Source organism: Vanessa tameamea, chromosome 18 (assembly GCF_037043105.1).
Source record: "Vanessa tameamea isolate UH-Manoa-2023 chromosome 18, ilVanTame1 primary haplotype, whole genome shotgun sequence".
Taxonomy (NCBI): domain Eukaryota; kingdom Metazoa; phylum Arthropoda; class Insecta; order Lepidoptera; family Nymphalidae; genus Vanessa; species Vanessa tameamea.
The window spans coordinates 3365042-3386784 of NC_087326.1; the positions used below are offsets into that span (position 1 = coordinate 3365042).

At 33.4% G+C, this 21743-nt stretch overlaps 2 protein-coding genes across 7 annotated transcripts in view; both read left to right on the forward strand.

The window, feature by feature from the left end:
- The first annotated feature begins 636 nt into the window (after window positions 1-636).
- On the forward strand, window positions 637-9511 carry LOC113400164 (E3 SUMO-protein ligase PIAS3). Of its 4 annotated transcripts, none has more exons than XM_026639634.2 (13): window positions 637-920; window positions 2403-2569; window positions 3297-3453; window positions 4525-4658; window positions 4966-5143; window positions 5645-5746; window positions 5822-6062; window positions 6175-6409; window positions 6610-6770; window positions 6935-7144; window positions 7603-7791; window positions 8008-8101; window positions 8485-9511. In XM_026639634.2, exons 2-13 carry the CDS (start codon window positions 2430-2432, stop codon window positions 8489-8491), a joined length of 1848 nt encoding a protein of 615 aa, XP_026495419.1. In that variant the 5' UTR covers window positions 637-920; window positions 2403-2429; the 3' UTR covers window positions 8492-9511. The 4 variants fall into 4 exon arrangements, with proteins under 4 accessions (XP_026495419.1, XP_026495417.1, XP_026495421.1 ...); XM_026639632.2 differs by having other exon boundaries at window positions 639-920; window positions 4516-4658; XM_026639636.2 differs by lacking the exon at window positions 2403-2569 and having other exon boundaries at window positions 640-920.
- An 806-nt stretch (window positions 9512-10317) lies between these two features.
- The window catches only part of LOC113400161 (zinc finger protein 608-like), a 93084-nt gene continuing 81658 nt past the window's right edge, over window positions 10318-21743 (forward strand). For 2 of the 3 annotated variants that reach the window (XM_026639627.2, XM_064217773.1), the window contains exon 1: window positions 10318-10665. The gene's annotated coding sequence lies outside the window, so the exon portion shown is untranslated. Of the gene's footprint in view, window positions 10666-10904; window positions 10923-21743 lie in introns of those variants that run through there. The other variant, XM_026639628.2, reaches the window with a different exon arrangement.

Consider the following 21743-nt stretch of genomic DNA (forward strand, 5'->3'; position numbering starts at 1 on the left):
TTTATGGAGCTTAACCAACTGATAAATAAAAATTATAGTATACAAACGCAAACACAGATTACACCATCTATATGATCATTCCGATAATTCTCACAACATTTCTATACTTTGATATGATCGGATAGAGGCAAGGAGATTCAAGTAGAAACAAAGGCTTTACCATAATCACTTGACTGGCGGTCGTGGTACTGTAGTGCACTACTTGTAACTTGGACTGCTTCTGAGAATTATTCTACCGAAAAACCCAATTACACACTTTAATTGACCTGGGATTTGCATTTCGAGATTTTTAGCGTTATAAGCTAAGTCTAGTTAATAGATCAAGGAGGTGGTCAAGTCAGAGTGGTATCAGACGTAGGAACATATTATGTTATAAGATTCTGATTTAATTATTCATACTGATATGATTTTATCCCATGTTTCATACTCTCCAAGTATGTATAAACGCATTTTTGAATAAAATTAAGAATAGTAAATAAAACTTATATGTTCAACCCTAGTTAAAAGGATAAGGAAATGACATCATCGGCCCGTTGTTTATGGTAATTTTCGTCTGCGTAATATTGAAATTAATTTGAAGAAAAGCATTTAGTACAATTAATGAAGTATTTTTTCTTTAATAAGTCGTCGATTTAAAGCTTATTCTTGATTAGTTTATCACTATACATACTCTGTATACATCTGAATTTTATTTGAACGATAAACGGTTCCTTTTGATTATTATGGCGAATGTCGGAAAAAGAATGTGTCTATGCCCAACCAATGTGGCGGCCGCAGACTGACCAACAAGCGTCAAGTTATGGCGTTTTGTGAAAGACATTCGTAAATAGTTTATATATGTGTTATTAAATATCAGTGTAACTTTTTTAACTTAAATTTAATATGAATAGATATTACGATTACGGTAACGCAATATCATGGTGAGTAACGTTGAATATTTTGACTGACATCCATATTGGTTTAAATATTGTATACGTTTTAACTCAAAAACACAATTAGGATTTGTTTATGTGTTTAATAGTAAACCATGCTTTAATTTTGAAAGACCGTCATAATTTACAGTAATAAAGTGAGGTTTATTTTATTATACACCGGCTTAATAGAACGTGGTTGAGAACCACTCTTCATCTGTTTTAGAACATTAAATATTATTTTACTCGTTCAAAAAAAAATGTATTCTATAGTTCTAAAGTAATTAGAAATTGTTATCATGCATTAAAATCATTATACCTACTTCAGGGTTTTTACTTCACTGTAAAGCTAGCAACTTGGCGTGCTTATTAAGACATTACTCTATTTCGCTAAGCTGATATTAATATCATTACATATTTAGAAAAAAAAGAGAAGGCATATTTAAACATTATTATTTTTTTAAATATGTTTATGAGTAATATTTTTTATAGAAAATGTATCAACTTTATAGCTTAAAATATTAATGGCAGTTATAAAGGTAATTAAAACAATTAGATTAATATTCCGTGATCAGAATATGATGGCTTACATATCCATCACAACAAGAGAATAAACAACAAAAACACAAGTAATAATTATTTGAATAAAAATGTATACACACATAATAACATGAGGAAAACAATGTATAACAAATACAATATACAAATTCTCATTATTACCATTTATATTAATATTGATTTAAATAAAAGTAGTTACTAATATCTTATATAATTTTTATAGAACTATCGACTAACTATGGACAAAGCCTAAACAAATTTGTTTTAATAAAATATGTGCTCATATTTATTTGTAATAATTATAAGATTGCTAATGGAGCAGTTAGTTGTTATGTATGGTATTGTTTCATATGAACTACCCTATTACAAAAATATAAAATTTATTATTGTCTTTATTTTTTGTATTTTTTATAATAGAGGTGGTCCTGCCCCGGTAGATTTGATAAAATTTGAATTTAAGGTTTTATAATTTGTTCAATGCAACATCTGGAAAATTTCCTTGACAGGACTTCAACTTATTTCTCTTACTACCCAGCTCCTGTCGTCCCAGTACTTTTCTAATTTTGTCAAAATCTAAATTCTTTAATAAAACTTTTCTCCCTAGCAATCTTCCACAGCTGCAGTGGAATAATTGATCTCTAAAATAAATAATGGGACCGCCAGCATTGTTTCAAATTAAACCTTCGTTTTGGATCTCGTGGTTTGCCTAGTACAAAGCTGTAAGACATGTTTTAACCATTGTAGACTAAATGGGTAACTATTCAATTGCAGATTGATCTGTAGCTCCCCCCCCCCGTCCCGTTGAACTCCAGTCATGGTAAGAGAAATAAGGAGAGTTCTTTTTTTGGTGTACAAGAAATTTTCCAGAGAATCTCAATAGGTTGAAAGCGATTTTATAGTGATTTCTGTCCATTTTTGGACTCCTAATTTCAGTTGACATGAGACACTCGGTCGTCAACAATGGTTAAAACACGATCTTCAGCGAGGGTAGTCAATGCTGCCCAGAGTGAGCCCGCCGCAAATGGAAACTCTTCCGAAATTAGTTCGCGAGTAAAAGCCTATGAGAACAGGCAACGTTCGCAAAAGACCACCACAACTAGGCAAGTGTCACGTCCTCCCGCGTTTTGTCGCAGCTGTGTCAGCATGACCCTAATGAGTTAGCAGTCTTTCTTATATTAGGCGATGATGAATTGCACTAGACATTTTGTTTTAGTATCATTATTTTAATAAACATTATTATTTTAAAATATCATATCAATTGTATGTAATCCATAATAAAATCAATGCTACCAAGATGAAATGTCAAAGCTTTGCGTAAGTACCACCAGCGAATTAGCAGCTGAAGTAACCAGGGCTTCTCAGTAACAGTAAATCTATTAATGTCACCATCAGCGAAATGTTGTGTTGAAATATCGCAATTGTAGTTATGAAATTTAAAGAAGCTTCTGGTTATAATTTAATGTTAAAATAATGTTAATCATTGTAATCAAATGGTCGAAGGACTCCTGGTATGTGATGTTGTATGTTTGCTAGACCTTAGAATACACTCGGAGTCTCATCTGTTTATGTATGCATGATGATAAGCTTGCGGTGTTGGTGATCGGTATAAATGTTGTGATACAATATTGTTTTAACATTTACTAAATTTATAAGATGCATGTGTGACAGTAAAAAAACCACGTCTTTAAATTATTTGAGATAAAGACACTGAGCAAGTGATAACTGTAGTTTTATTAATGTGCGAATTCTTGAATATTTATAATGTATCATTTCATCACTCATGAAATCGGTTTTTAGACACATTCATGAATTACTTTTAATCATTAGGAACAGTCAGGCGCTATCGTCTGGAGGGCCCGGAAGCGGCAATCAGGGCAAAGATCCGCTGGCACCGGCTATCCCGGGCTCTCGTACAATGTATCAGCATCCCGCAGTCACCGGGTACAACCCGCAGGATTCACGGTCACAGTCAATGCCAGTAACGGTGAGTGTCTCGAGTTCTTTATTTAGGGTACTGAGTAGCTATGGTGGCTTAGAATACAGTACCAATGAAATCCTTGATACGCTGATTTTGAAGTCGTGCTTATCGATGAAGGAAAACATCGTAAATCGTCACCATCCACCAACCCGCATCGGTACAGCGTGGTCGAATTAGTACTAAACCTCATAAAATCCTTCTCTTAAAAATTGTATACCTAGTCAAAGAAGCAAACAAAATACAACTGATACTTTAACATTAAATGAGCAATATATCCATAGCCTCTAACATTACGACTACACCACGCAATAGTCCTATGATTTATATAGTAAAATATCATATCAGCCTGACCGATTACGGCAAACACGACCAATCTCAAAGGTGACCAACATCGACATATAATAGTGCACAAGTGTGTGAACAACCCAAATGCACTTTATTCCTTCACTGTCATAATACAATAAACCGCAGCAGCTTTAAGAACTTTCCAAGGCACGGGAGTGTATACATTTTCAGACTGCGGTTTGTTACTGAGAATTTTTCGACAAAGAAGTCTAAAATATTTTTATCAGTTCGAGAGTATACAAACATGATAAATAGTCCAATCGGATCATTAATATTAGCAAAGACGGTGATGAGCTAAATGGTTATTGCCAATGTGACATTAACCATAGAACCTCAGCTCTACTACCATTCATGCTATCATTCAAAAAGGTATAACAGTTAGACTTGAAGAATGATGAGAATTCTGTTTGAGGAGAAGACTTTGGAGCTTACTTCACCGTGCTCCAATGCGAGTTGGTGGATACACATGGGCTAGAATTTCAATGAAATTGCATGCAGATTTCCTGACGATGCACGAGATGAATTATAAACACAAATTAAGCGCATGAAAATTCAGTGATGCTTACCTGGGTTTGAACCAGCAATCGTCTGCTAAGGTGCACGCGTTCTAACCACTGGGCCATTTTGGCTGTGTGGCGGTAAAATAACTGATGAGTGGGTTCGTACAAAGCCCTAGCACCAATAACATAGACAAGGAACAGTTAAAACTTGTACACGGCGCAGGCTCGTCAGAACCCGATATATGCGAGCAGCATGTACCACGGGTACAGCAGCGCCGGCGGGGCTACGCTGGCGCCCATGCCGTCCCCCTCGCCTACCGCGCCGCTGCCGCCCTTCCCTGTGCATCCAGATGTCAAGTTTAAGAAGTGAGTGTAAATGAATATCGAATCATACTCCAAAGCAGGCTATTCGCAGGACATAGTGAACAACTTGTCATTTTTTTAGGAATATATTTTAAATTTATAGTTTTTCCTTATTTTAATTCAGACCCAATATAATAAAACTGGGAAGTTAGTTAGTTTACTAACTAGATAATTGCATTGTTGTGTCAAAAATCATTAAATTATTCTTGATGCTATAATACAATACAATTAATGCCACGCTTGTCATATTCTAAGAAATAAATTTTCAAAAGCTATTGGCCTTCCATCCATTACCTGATCTCATCACCAGGTTACCATTTTATGATGTACTGGCGGAGTTAATGAAACCTTCAACGATGATGCCGATGCAGGCAGGTCGTATGCAAGAAGGCACCTTCATATTCCACCTCACACCTCAGCAAGCCACAGAGATCGCGTCAGGAAAAGACATTGTTGGAACTAGTAATAAGCTCGATTATGTTATACAGGTAAACAAAAGGCACGTTTGAGTCTAACCACTTTTATAAAAAGTCAACATTATTTATAAATACATTATACATTTTAGTGTAATATTTGCAAATAAACCAATACTAAAATAATATTTGTTTGCTTAGAATGCATGACACTAATATCGTAATAATACTAATTTCTCTTAAATCTTTTATATGTGTATTTTTTAAAATAATTATATATTCTTTCAGATAAATAATTTTTATTTTTTTTATTTTTTTGTAAATGCATTATCTATATTAACTTACAAATACAAATATTATTAAATAATATGAGGTATGCATATGCTTATTAGAGTCATAAAATAAAACAGAAACCAAGATAGTACATAATATGTATGGAACAAAATATAAAATTGTTACCTGCCAAACTATTTTAGAAATCTACCTCTGTTGACAACTTATAATTACCATGAATGTCTAATTTACAATGAAAAAATAGTTTTACCTTGTGATTATGAATATCTTATTTTGTTACAGGCTCAGTTACGATTTTGTCTGCTAGAAACTTCCTGTGAACAAGAAGACTACTTCCCACCTAGTGTTAATGTTAAAGTTAATAATAAGATGTGTCCCTTACCAGTAAGTATAAGAACTTATAATTTGTTAAATATTCAAAGTAACATAAACAATTCTCACAAACAATACTTTTTACAGAATCCAATACCGACAAACAAGCCAACCCCGGAGCCAAAACGACCACCACGACCGGTTAACATCTCATCCCTAGTAAAACTATCTCCTACAGTAGCAAACACGATACACGTGACATGGGCTGCAGACTTTACGCGAGCGTACGTGCTTAGCGTGTTCATGGTCAGGAAACTGTCATCTGCAGAGTTGCTACAGAGGTTGAAGAACAAAGGCACTAAGAATCCTGATTACACACGTTCCTTGAGTAAGTTTACTAGCTAAATTTCATTTGTAAGCACAAGTACTTCAATGTATGTATAGTATAAAAAAATATTTACTATGAAGCTTTAAATTAACGCTCATATTTTCTTCACCAGTTAAAGAAAAGTTATCAGAAGATTATGACAGTGAAATAGCAACCACATCACTCAGAGTGTCACTTATGTGTCCTTTGGGCAAGATGCGCATGTCATGTCCGTGTCGGCCGGGTAACTGCCCACACTTGCAGTGCTTCGATGCCTCACTGTTCCTACAGATGAATGAGAGGAAACCCACATGGCTGTGTCCTGTGTGTGATAGGCCAGCACCTTATGACTCTTTGGTGGTTGATGGGTAAGTCAATGGAAATTCTATTCATATTTCTTACAATTTTGTATTTCTCTTAACTGTAACTTTCATATAATGTAAAGTTCAGACATATTAAGATAAATGGCTAATCAATAATATAACTAACAATATTCTTTGCATTATTTGAAAGATGTTTGAATACATTATGGACATGTACAGTTAGTTAAAATGCTCAATTTTACCAGATATTTCCAAGAAGTACTAACATCGTCACGACTAGCGAGCGAGTGCAATGAGATTCAGCTGCACGCGGACGGCAACTGGTCCGCGCACGTCCCGCCTGCCAGGGCGCCGCAACCCGTACAACCCACTACCGAACCTGTTACCCTCATATCTGATGATCTCGGTAACTAAAACATTTAAAATCCTATTAATACAGTTGGATCAAGTTAAACTTTATTTTTCTACAATTTACCAATACAAATAGTAAAGTTACTTATGTGAATCTGAATCAATGTATTATTCAAATTTTTCAATTCAATTGCTCATATTTCAATTGAATTGTTGCAGAAGTAATACCAGTAGACGGTAGTAACAATGGAGCCAAAAGAGCCGCGGTTGGGGAAGGAAGAACACCTAAACCCGCCGAAGTACTAGTGGATCTCACTTCAGACTCAGATGATGAATTACCACTCAAAAGAAAATTGCCACAGCCAAAGTTATCTCCATCCTCTTTGGAAGCTACGATAAAAACTGATGATGCATACACAACATCTAGTGGTAAGCTTGAGATATATTTTTAACATTAATTATAATGATTTCATTTCATACCAAATATTATTACTATTTTTCTTGTTTATACACATGTTTATCTTTACCAAAGGTGGGGTAAATTCTGGACAAGCAGCTATGAGTTACACTTTTTCTTACTCAGTAATAAATAATAGTAAAAACCCATTTTTAATAACAAGTTTTTATAATTATAGTATAGAAATTTTCGTTTCTCTGCAGTTGACTATTGGCAATCCTTTGTTTGGAGCTTCAACTCTTTTGAAACTAAACAAACAAACATTGCAAGTTAAATAAAAGCTTGTAAGAAACATGCTTGTGCTTGATTAAATTGTAAATGTATTATCTATCGTCGCCAACTTGTTCTGGTTGATTTACTTGTTACATTCTTATGTAAATATTATTAATTATGTTCATATTATTATATTCTTATGTAATTATTGTTTTAGCCGAAGCAGTTTCGTCAAGTGGGTACAGATCGCCTAGTGGCGGTGCAGTAATATCTCTGGACAGTCCTTCTCCTCCCGCGCCCGCGTCTCCGCAGAACGCGCACTCTCACGTGAGCGTCTCACACAACGCGCAAGCTCACCTCACGCACGATGCGTCGTCACCGCGATCTACCGTCTCGAATGACCATTGTAAGTAAAAAAAAAAGAATGTGACCTCGTGACAATTAATAGTCCAATAGCCTGTTTCAATCGAAGAAGGAATATATATAAACAAATCTTATATTTTCACATTCAATTAAATATGTATTTATTTATGATGCGACATAATTCTCCTTAATTACACTTGTGTTTTAAACTTTTTAATTAATGATATGTTGTAGTGTTCTAATTCTATTTTCGTTTTAGGTACAAGTAATAACACGGAAGATAATGACGCCACCCCGTCACACTGGGCACCCTATGCCGAATCAGACAGGGACAGCCATGATACGTATCGAAGGTAAACAACTTTTAACTATTATTCTCTTTAATGGGGATTTTTTTAAGAATTATTACGCACATTCTGTTTATCAAAAATATTCACAACTGAATACAACAGAGATTAAGCAAAATGTAATATCCACCATATTTTCCTGGAAAATTACAATCAATACCTGAAACCTTTCTTGGATTTCTATGTTAGGAGCCTATTCCAAATATAGAAATCGTAATAAAACTACATTACGTTCAAGGTTTACTATCAAACTATCCATTATCTATCAATATGTAGCAAACCTAACACTAGGGTGACAATTGTTTGTTTTGATTATCTTTTACTTCCTTTTTTGTTTATTGTAGCTATGATTTATATTGATTTTTACTGAATGTGTTATCATTTGTCAGGTACTGACTGAGGGAGAAGAGTGGTCGACCATCCTACGCCAGCGGCCATTCTTCTGAAGATGAACAGGAGCACTCCTATGCAGAAGTACCACTTTTGCCTACCTAAACAGCCACGCGAGCGTCAGCGCAACAAGCAAACGGTTGCAGTGATATGATAAAGTGAACACTTTTTGGAGACACTAGACACTCACCGAGAAGCGTTTGACGAAACTTGGAATGAACGAAATGAAAGCTGTTTCAGAATCTATTGCACATTCCTTTTTCAAGTGCATTGATAAAGAAAATAAATGTAACAGTAAATCTGTTGAATCAAATATCGACTGTCAAAACAAATGATTATGTGTTGTAGAGATAAAATCTTGTGAATTTCTATATATTGCTACTACAATTATTGTGTGTTATGAGTAATATCTGTCTTTTGTTCTGTCGTAGTAGTAAACTTTAAAATGTCATATGATATTATTGTTGTATAAAAATGACAGCAGGAGTATGTTATATGAAAAGATTGTGGTGTTTTTTTGTTGTTTTTCTCCTTATGAAATGTACAAAGATCTATTTATGCATTTAATTACATGGAGTTGCATACCAATAGCAATGATGTACAATATTGACCATTTAAAAACAAATTCAGATATAAGTGATTTTTGTATTTATATCTGAATAATGCAACAATAGCAATCCTTCCGTAATAATTGTTGAATGAATATTTTTCATAGATCTTTTCAAACAAAATTAAATATGAATTATAGTATATGTTTTGCATTTTAGTAAATGTGTACTATTATCTACTTTGTCTCTTTTTCTACTAAGTGTCAAGATCCTCAGAGAAGCAGTTTCTTAGCTTTAATAAATCATCCAATAAAAATAGTTGTTCTAATTTATTTATTTTAAGAAATAGGATAATTTTTATAATTGTATTATAATAATCGTCTGTGAGGTAATTTCACTGCATAGCGATCACATTTCCAAAATATAAACGCTAAAAAATAAGATAATGTAGAATAACAATAAATGTAAATATCAAGACTGTTTTTTTTTCCTTTATACCTCACTACTGATTAGATACCTGGATCTTTTAATGCAAGTTTCTTGACAACAGATCCTATATAATTCTGATATTTATTTTTCTATGATATATCATAGAATTTAATTTATTGAAATACATCATATTTTGAAGAATTCTTTTATAGCCTCATCGTCGATAATGCCCTGTATGTTTTTGTTTAGATTACTTCGAAAACTATCAGCAGGAATGACACCTCAATGTTGGTAGTAGATTTTCGTTGAATAATCGACTCCACTCAAAATTGCAGTTAACCCGTGTCGCCCCCATTAATTGTTGACTTCTACATCTCGTTCATATAACATAGTATTTTTACGTTTTAAAAATATTTTTCCTTAACATTTTCTATGATACCATCAATCGACCTGACTGACTGTCAAATAAATTATGAATAAAAATTAGAATATTAAAAAGCTAATTCTTTGCCTACTAATGACACAATTATAACAAGAATTAACAATTTGCAACAACGGTTAGGTCAATGACCTTAATTGTGCGCGTAATTGTCGGTTACTATATTATGGACTCCTTATCCTTTATCGATATAATACTAGACTCATTATCACAAGACCGCGGATAAATCTGCGATAGCATTGACAAGCGACGCCACTGGTCGTAATTAGTATGCGCCCTTCTCACATTTTTGTGCTGAGCCAAAGAATCTTTTATCCTTTTTCAACATTGTACACAACGTATAGGGTATCTCATTCACTCTCATGTCAAACAGGGCCTCGCGGCCGGGGGACACGTAGCGTTCCTCGCATTAGGTGAGTTCCGCGATCGTCCGCCGACTCGATGCGGCGCTGACGTGCGATACGCTAAACTTGTGTTCCACCGTGAAATCACCAGTGTTATTTGTTTATACCTACTATGGATTTGATTACATGGTCCCAAGGATTGACTGTCGACAGTGAGGTGTACTGTACGTGTTTATGTGAAGTTTGAAGCGACTAATATAGTGAAACGGGTCGGCCGTGTTCATTTATGTGTTGAATGGTGATTAAAAGTAAATTACTTTGCTTTTACGGTGTAGAGGGTCGGTGGGTTCGTATTGATCGCATATCGAAACAAAGCCGAGGATTGTTTTGGCGGTATGGAAGAGACCGGTGCAGCTTGAGGTGAGCGCTCTTTGTATAATGGTGTGTAGTAAATGGATCCGACTCCAAGGAATCATGTAAACGTCGCACGCAACCGGTGCATGTGGGGATTAGGGGAGGGCGGGGAGGCATCGCTCCGCACTTCAAAAGCTTTTATGGATTTCAGTTCAGTTATACCTTTAATGTTGTGTTTTATCTCATCCTTGTTATGCAAGTTGATATTAGTATATAGCGGCGTGCTGCGAGCATCGGCATCGTCTAATAGCTACATATTGAAAGTGAGTAATGCCTTTCCTAATGGGATAATGGCTCTGGTGGCCGCCGCGCTCGAAATATATATAAAGCGGTCGAATCGGACCGTGTCAACAAGCAGTGGGCTGTTTGCCTTCCCATTTAGACGACAAGGGAGCCGATAAGGCAAAGCCTGTGAGCCGACACACAAATGGCTCACATTCATTTAATTCTGACACTCGTTTGTATCACGTGTTGATAGCTATAATATAATTCACTATAATGTAACTTACTTTTTTTATTATAATGTTATTTATTGACTTACATAAATTTGTTACAATAGCAAAATTTATAATTTGAATCGGTGCATTGAGATCTAGTTGCAAACATTTTCCTCTCATATCTGCAGTCCTATAATATTCTATCTTTGTTCTATATGATAATTAAAACATTTTGGCTAGAATGTCAGCTTTAATTGATCGAAAACGATATTCCATACACAACAACGTCGTTCGATATTCCATTTAATGAATCAAGTATGATCGCAATAAGAATATTAGAGGGAGACCTCGCTACTAATTTCTCCACCGCCTACCTAATGCGACACTTATTACGCTTTATGCCGCGCTGTAATAGATACCTTATTAATTTTACGAGCTTATTTGAATAATCATTAACTTCATAATGGATATAGTCGCCGCTCCATTGCTAGAATGCAAGCCGCGCCGACGGTAGATTTTATTCAAAGGGAACGGAAAAGCTTCATTACATAAATGAACAAAAGAAACAGAAACAACTATTGGCTTGGCACTTGTTTCTTTTACTTTTATGCTTGTATAATAAACCGGTGAAATTTAAAAGGCATTCTGATTAATCATTATAATTATCAACCTCAAATCTTTTATCGATACTTTAAACTTCGACATCATTTTAAAAAAAATAACTAAACAGCTGTTGATTAGGGTTAATGTCGTCATTATAAAACTCTTCTGGTCTGTTGCCGGTTTTGCTTCAATAGCTTAAGGGGCTTAAAGAGCGATAAGTACCTACAGAAATTCTTTAGGAAGACCGGTCACTTTAAATATAAGGCTAATAGAAACCCTTCATGTGACACTTATGATTCTGGAAATATAATATGCATGGGGTTTAATATCTTTGTTGTTCATCAGAACCCTCAGTAAAAAGATATAAATAAGTTTCTGATTCCATGATAAATTGATTGACAAATCTGTTACTTAGAGAAATTTGCGTGTAAAAATTATAATGTATCCAACCAAGTCAGCTAGCAAAACTAAATACTTAGTTCTCCGTATCACCCCGTTCGCGTGTACAAGTAAACGCTAAAATGCAAATATAACTTAATAAAATATCGCTTCACGCGGACTGCTCTCACCCACCAAAAGAACTGAACATAGTTAATTTAATTTTATACTGTTTAGTTGTTCTACCACCAGGGAGAACAACTAAAAAGTATAAAAGAAAAACAGAGTAAGTGTAATACTTACAAGCACAACGGACGTCTTAAATTCCGAGGTTGGCGGCGCGTTGACAGTATAAGGAATGGTTTATTCTTTTTACAGTGCTAATGTCTATGAGCGGAGGTTACCACTTACCATCAAGTGGGACATTAATTTGTTCGTCTGCCTTCCTGTTAATAAATACGTGATTGATATACATTACACTACAAATATCCACTGATGTGGCTTCACAACGAACACACAAGATTCTTCTATTGAATTAAACAGAAGACTAGTTCTTTTTTCCATTTTTTACTTGAATAGTAGTAACATGTTCTAAATCTTTATTTGAAGCTGTCTGGAGGCGATCGTCTCATTCCCGAAGTGTCTTATAATCAAATGTCAAACATATTTACTGTGGACATAAGGTTACAAATTTTCGTCAAGAGTGATTATCTAAAAAGACGATAGTTATATAATAACATGTATCTGAAAACCGTATGTAATAAGTTTATTCTTGTTTTTAGAGTTGACAGTACGTACAAATAAAAGTAAAGTACGTCACAATTTCTAGAAAAATCTGTTCTGATTTTACGCGCATACATTAAAGTATCACCTCTTTCAGCATACTTATAGTGACTAGCGACGGACAATATCGCAACTTCATATATAAAGTATAGCTATTTATTAGTAAATGTGTCATTTGATCCGTTATGTCATCGAATACAGAATTAAAAACAAATTGCAATGTGATATGCACTTATTCTTTACGAACAAATATCTTTGGCTTCAGATCTAGAACATATGTTATAGTTAGTTAAATATTTTAGGTATCGTCAAGATATGGAAGTTGTTGCCAAGTTTATTGCATTGATTTACATCTTAAACGGAATTTAGAGATTTTTTTTAATATAGCGAATGTGTAGCGTTTTTGTGTCAAAATGGATTATGACATCAATGTCACGTAGACTAGCGATCATCTCTTGAGTGCATACACACTGACCGACAATATTTCAAACGTGTTTCTGACCTCCGTACGTGTTATTTTACAACGATTAATCTTTTGTAAACATATATCATATACGCAGACGCGATCTTATAACAGATTTATTAAATATAGTTTGTAATTACAAAATCATGCGGTGTCCGTATCGGTTAATGAACATGACGTGATCGACATGCTTTTAATAACTACATTATAATTTTCAAAAAAATATATTTATTTTTAAGTTCATATTTTATAAAAAAATGTGAGCAGTAATAATAGCAATTGTCACAGGATTAATTGGTTTTTTGAAATAGTTATAATATTTAATATAATATATTGCCAGAGTAAAAAACTCGTAGTTCACAATTCTTTGATATCAATTTATTTAATCAGAAAATCCAACAAAAGTAACAATTGTTATAATATATAAAACACGGTTATAGAAAATATACAGTAGTAAGTATATTAAGTACAGATTAAATGGAATTGCTCACCATATTTAGTTTCATATAACTATCTCATGAGACATATTCCTTTTTAAAGTGTTAAACCGAAAACTGTGTCTACTTTAATGCATAAATATATCCATATGAAATAAAAATGTTAAAATCATCAATCATTTCAGCTGCAATCAAAGATAAGTAAAATTGTCAGTAAAAGAAACTCGAGAATATTATAAGATAACTCTCAACACCGTACCGAATCTTCAGAAAACATTAAGGCGTCGTTCCTAAAAAGATTTATTCGTCGAGGGCGTCGAGGATCTTAAACATGGCTGTCGAATTCAATGGCTCTTGTAATTGATAAGAAGATTACCTACGGCTTGTTGAAATACATATAAGTCTTAAAACAAAAATGTACGATAAACACTTGAACCGTTTCTATGAATGTACATCACGTAAGATAACGAGAAATAAAAAAAACATAATGCTCTATGGATGGAGTCATAACAAGATGTTATTCTCGTTACATTTATATTGCCTCGAAAGTACAATATAACTAAAATTTATAGACGCATGAATTTATTTTATGAATAGCGTAAGACTAAATTATCGTGGAATAAAATTTTTCTCAGATTATTGTATTCTAAACAAAATTTGTATTAATGTGTTATGCAACTACTACTATAAAATTTGTCTCTGGTTAAATGGTTACACTTATAAATTGTTAAAGATTATAATTTTTTAGATCGCAGTTTAAAGATGTTAGGAAAACTTGTACATGTTGTTATAATATATTTGTGACATTCTGATATTTAAGTGAACTGGCAGATAACAAATGGTATGAACAGCACTTTATCTAATGCTATTATCGATAAACAAGTATCCATTAAATAGTACCGTTCGTGGTTTATTTGTGTTAAAATGTTTCTTTAAAGATTATAATTGTATTACGTTATTGAATCAAAAAAAAATATAGAACCATTAGGTAAAAATATAACCACAAGTAGAACCACAGATGAAAACCATAATAGAATACAAAAAATATTGTTAATAGGTAACAAAAAAATACTTTAAAGTTGTCGCTTAATTATGTATCAAGTGAATAGACACCTTTAGGCAAGCGCGCTCAAACTTAGGCTGTATCATCACTTTCCATCAGGTGTAATAACAGTCAAGCGCTAGCTTAAATATTAAAAAAAATGGATCGATCAATTACAAATGATGTTATCTGTATTCGAATACTACTAGTATATTTTACTTGTAATTCAAAGCTTGTTTATTAACGAAGTTGTTAAAAAATGATTAATCAGCTTAATTTATAGTAATCAAACTTATATTACAACATTAGAATTATCTATCCGTACTAATTGAGAATGAGTGAAAATCTACATATTATTATATTTGAAAATAAATATTTGTCATACAACCGCGACACAAATTCCTTTGCCATAAAAAATCATAATTTATGACCATCTCAAATACTTGCCAGTAACATTGCATGAATAAAATATAAAAAAATATATCTTAATATAGGATAATGTTAATTTGACAAATCGTTTATATTATGTTCGCAAATGTAATGGCAAGACAAGTCGGGGAACCGGATTCTGCATACAGCCATATTCAACAGACAAGCTGTTGTTCTGACCGTCCACTAACAAATATTTAAAGTAAAAATCGAAACGCGTTCTCTTTTCAAATATTAGCGCAATTATGTTCTGTTAATCGGGGATATCGCGTGAATGTTTTCATACAAGGTTAATTATACTTTTATTTTATTCTTGCTATTTATATAAATATTTTCTTATAATTATTTTCTTATAATTATTATTAGATTAGAAATATACTTTTTTCATATTAAACTGTTTTTGACGACAAGGAATCTCGACTTTTAGATTATTTTTAATGTACATCGTCGGTGAGGCTCAGGTTTGGCACGGTTCGAACATTATATTACAAAATATTTTTTGAATATGAATATACGAAATATTTTTTATTCTATTATCATTATGACAATGTAATTATGTATTTTCGGAAAATACTTATTCACAGCCATGACATTACAACTTGCTTTCCCCTATAATAATCCCTTTATTTCCTTTATCTCAGTAATTTAAATGTATGTTGACTTAACGTTAATCCCAATGCATGTTAATTTATAACGAGCCACAGTAAGTAAGTAATAAGGTGTCGATGTCCAGGTTTCCGCTGTACAGTGAGCCTTAGCCGTGCCTAATGTCTGATTATGATAGCAATCACTCGAGGCGTTCGCCTGCATTTAAAGTATGAAATTGATTAAGTATTGCTATGCCAGTACCTGCGACTAGAACCCGCCTCGGGCGCCACTGAACTTTCTACACGTCTGGTGATTCGTGTGCTTTAATATGAAAATACAAACGAAGCGTAAATTATAAATTATTTGAGTTATTGTTTATTACTTTGAGAGTTAAAAATTATAATTACTTCGATTATACAAAAAAAATTTGCTACTGAATACTACTACCTACTATTTACCTATAGTGAACTATTATTATCTTAATGCGTTTACTTTATGCGAACTTTTTACAAGACTAACATATAATTAGAGATGGCTATGATAATGTTGCCTTATGGCACACTAGACAGCTAAATGCAATATGATGTCTATTAACGGTAATGGTTAGGCAAGAGAGAAACATTACAACGTGTCAGTGCATCGAGTGATGACACGATGGCTTCAATCCCTTCGCATTTGTTAAAGTTTTTTCGTTGCACGCCGCGGGGGGCGCTGCGGGCGGGCTCGAAACCGATACGCTGGCTTTGTGCACAAACGATTGCTATTCCCTGCATGGAATGGGTTATTGACGTTACAGCGCACTTATTGCCGGGCATCTTATCGATACAACGAACGCCTTGTCATGTCTTTATTTGATTCAATAGTTTTAAATGTTTATTGAAGTGTTTATAAATTTATGATTTATAGCTTGATAATAATATGAGTAATTTATTCAAATATGGAATACGATTTATCGAGTTCATTAAATAATTCGTTTATTATACCTATTCACTACTGCAATATATGTATTATATATAACAAGTAAATAAAATATCCTTTCAAATTATTTCAGCATTATACATTAATTTGCTATATTATATATTGAAACGATTCATACAAACCTTGTTACGGACTTTATTAAGATTTAATCACGGTATTGTAAAAAAATCGTTAATTTCTTGTACTACGCCGTTATCTGTTCGCCTGACAGTCCTCGAGCAACCGGCTGCTCGATCAGCAGCACTCTATTAAAATCACACTTGATTAGATCTCGGCGCGGTTTAATTGAACACTCCACCCGCGGTATGCGCGCCTGGTACACTCGGTGCTCCGGCCGCCAACCGCCGAGCGAGGGCGTTCTCTGTTCTCTTACAAAACCGTTTTTCTTTTTGCTCTCAGTCCGTCCGATTCCTTTTTGAATTCTTTCTTTTGTCTCTTTTGTTGAAGTTTTCATATCCTTCTGTTTTCCGGGTGGATTAATTTTAATTTCGATTCAAAGACTTTTCATTATTTTCTTTTTGCAAAGCGTTTATTAAGTTTCTCTTGACATTGAAATGTTTTAGTCGGTGGGAGGTATACAAGCGCAATAGATGGAATATTTATCCGAGGGGTCGCGGGATCACGCCGCCGCCCACTGGCAATTTGCCGTCTGCCCGCGGCGCGCCGCATTGAATACTCGACTCCAAGACGTGTTCTCCAACTAAACGCTATGCTAATGTAATGGGGCTCCATTTAATCACAGCCCACGGGTAACTTCAAATTTTCAATGAGACGTTCGTGCTAGCGTTATTACTAGACAGCGTTTCAAAAGTGTCTTCAATGAAATGGACGATTAATTTTATAATTTTAGTTCAAATTAAGTTGTATTTATTATTTATTGAACAGTCTGTTCTATCAACAATAATTAATAGGATGATTACTATAGCTATATTTAGTGTTCACGTCTGTTAATTGTTAATATTATATTGTCGTCTATTTGTCATCATTATTAATAATAACCGATTTATAACTTAAAATTTTGATGTATAAGTATTTATACACGACCTAGTGTATACGTCTGGTTATTTTAGATTTTGTGTGGATGTCCACAGTCTAAAAGCAGTATTTTAATTATTTATATAAATAAATTTTAAATGTAGATCAACAATAAAAAATATCTGTGTCCAAAACATGATACTACTATAAATATAAAAAAAAAAAAACTGAAAAGGAGATTACCTTTTATATATTTTTGTAAATTTTATTTATAGATCACGCTAAATTTATCGTAACAATATTTAAGTTACCGTGTTGGTATTTTTTATCGGTAAATATTTAAAATACATATTTGAAAATTGTATTTGACCTCGTTAATATTGTATACCTACATTGTGTCCATCATTAAATAAACAATACGTAACCAAAAATTCTGTATCCTTAGTGGAATCCATGAGTCAAGATAATAAATCGTTTTTGTTTTTTCCCCAAAATACTTACCTGGTCAAATAACAATAAAACTTCTGAGAAGGTATTTCGTAAACTCTTGCCTATTTCTCGTTTTTAATTATTAGTGATTCAACATTTTCAGTTTTAAAACGCTTTAATTTAATTAAAATTATGCATATCGATTTGGATTAGTTACACGTTTCGGAATGTTATTTGTCAAAAGCAATTTATCGTTTGGATATTCGAGTTGGTCAATCACGACCGTGCGGTACATTTCGCTTGACATCCATCAGTCGAATCTTGTTTATGTCGATCCATTTATGCAATGTCTCGACTCGCATGTTTAACACTCAATTCACGTCTGTTTCACAAGCAGGTTTGTCATTTCGCTCCACGGAACCGGTATCCGACGAGCATGTGTGGAGGAGCTAGGTAGCCGTCTCGTAAATCACTGTTCGCGGTAATGCGTAGATAAGAGTTCTCTCATTTGTTTCCCTATCTCTAACTTTCTCAGGCGCATTAGCAGCCTGACGACCCTGACATAACGCATTCAAGCGACTCGTTGAATCTTATAAGTTTCGGCAGTGGCACTTTGTTCTCACCACAAAAGGCAATCATTATCTTTGCTTGAATAAAGCTGTAAGGGACGTCGTAAATAACTGCTTTTGTAATGATTTTGTACCACTGTACGCATTTGACATTTAAGTGTTATACACATTTAAATGTAGAACATTAAACTCTAAATGTAATTACCGTTATGTTTGAAACATATATTTTATACATTGTATATATATATCATTATTATATTTTTGAGATGATGTTTTTAATAAACGTTTAATTAATATATTTGTAACTAACCAACAACTAAATTAGTTAAGTTAACAATTGGAGTTTGATTTCAATCTGATTATTATAATTTAGATTCCAGCGGATTCACAATGAAATTATTCAAGCAATAAAGATTACTAATAGTTTCAATAGAAGCGACATTGCCCCAGGCCGCACGCCATCTCGCTTGATTAAGGCCAATTACAGCGTTCACGGGATTACCGTCGCCATTCTCAAACAACCCTTCCATTTAAAGCGAAGCCCTGTTTCATTACCATACGAATTGTCGTCTTTACCAAAATTTAAATGTTAAATGTTTTACGAATTTTACGTATTATTCTTGTCGATGACGTTAATATTTATGCACACCTAAAACATATTTATTGGTATTGTCAATTTTCTACTACACAACCTATAATTAAATTTCAGGGTAAACGAAATTTTAAATACATTTTTCAAAACTACGATTAATTTATATCACTAATGGTTATGAAGTTATGCTACAAATGTTTCGTGTGTAATATAAGTAGTACGTACAAGTACCTATCTGAGTCCATTTGAAAACCTGCACAGCGAGGGCTTAGGGCTCGATCGGACCGATAATACGCCCACTTATCGCATACAATGCGGATATAAATCGACTACGACCCGATCATTTCGAGACCGATATAGAAACTAAAAACATTTGTGAAGAATAATACATAGAACAAATAAACCCGTTGCTTCTCCAAACAAATAGAAAATATTGTATTGTTCAAACGACTGTGACACTAACACGAGCTCTAAAAGAAAGTTTGAACTTCAAACGTGTGTTGTAATTTGTGATTCGTTTTAGAACTTTGTGTCGTGACTTTAACCCGTCAACACTTTTTTCCGTGTAGCGTATAAACTTTCACATTGCTTTATTTAAATATGAAAACTAGAAATATAAAAAAAAATAGACATGCTGATATAATTAATCTATAAAAGCGGTTGTTAAACTTTTAATAAACTTACATTTACATCATTCTAAATCCAAACACCTATTTTTAACATTGGCATACTAGACGTGCCTTCGTAATAAAATATGCTTAAAGTGACTTTGACTTGAACAAAAATATTTTCCATTCCATAAGAAGTCTGGCTGCTCAATCGGTAATATGCATTCCTCGATCATATAGAAAATAATCAATCGAACGTTTCGATCAGAGGGACCAGGGAAGCATGAGTACGTAGGAGCGAGACGGTGAGAAGGTCGGTAGAACCAGTTTGGCGGGACGCCGCAAGGTGCCGGCGGCCAGGTTAAGTTCAGTGTATTAGCATCATCGCCCGCCCTTTCATGTCTGCTTATCTTCGGTCTAGGCGATTTAAATGAGCCTATTCAATTGTACAACGTGAGCCTCAGGCGTGTTTGGTACATGTTGACTTGAAACGCGACGTACTCATTAGTACTTTGGTTCACGGCACTGAGCAAACTAATTTATGTAGTAAATTAAACATTTAATTATTATTTCTTCCATTACTTTGTTTTAATTACTTAGTAGATAAACGACGAAAGGCGCGAGGTTTTAGTCACACGTTATTATTTCTATTTTATTTAATACTGTATTCAAATAAACAACGAATTGAATACAAGAGTTGATAATTAAAATAAGAAATTGATTTGACAGCCGTGGCCCGTGACATGTCGCAAGTGACGCAACACACAAACGGCACTTCACGTATCGCTTAACAAGATAATAACGGTTCTCCGAGACATAAAACTGACTGTGTACTCTTATTGATTGAAGCCACCGGCGACGAATTGCGCCGGCAACGTTTCCATCTATTATTTTGCCATCGAATTGTAATATTCAAACAGTTCACATCTATAATTTATATTATTTATTTTTTACCTTGAATCTTAAACCAATATATTTTAGAATGTCTTAGGTAAGTATTATAATTATATTATTAGAAGAAAATTAAAATCACATCTTATATAGTTATACCTCTGGCTTTGACGATTTTATATATAAAAAATCATCTTCCATGATTACATAATACGAACATACAAAATAAGCCACACTAATATTTGAACAATGAATTTAAAAAATATATAAAACTACGAACGCTAGTTGAAGGAAATTAAATATTTAATCAGTTATGTTACTTTGTAATTTAATTAATACGTTGACCTCAAGAGAGAGGTCAAGATAATCATATTTTATCTTATTCATATTATTTATACTTTGCCTACTAGCGTTCACACATAAACTAGCTAAACTAGCAATGTAAGATAAAATAGGTAATATCACTTACGACTTACGTTAGTATTTCGAGAAATGCTTAACTTATCAAATTACATGAATTTGTGGTAGAGTACCTATAAATTATTTTGTAAGCTATTTCTAAATAAAATAATCATTAATTCAGTACTTTTTTTAATTCAAGTTTTCTTTATTTAACAAATTATACATCTTGATATTTAATCACATATTTAGGTTTCGTGTACGTTGGCCATAATTCTTTTTTTACAATTATAGAGAAAAAATTGCACTTGTATGTGTTTATTATAATATAATCTTTGGTATGTTCATAATTTCATAATAATAATAAGTTATTGGCAAGAAAACCATATGTTATAAAAATAAGCTCATTCATATACTAGGTTACTAAATAAGTATGCCTATCATTAACTATATATAAATATTAACTATGAAGTCCATTTGCAT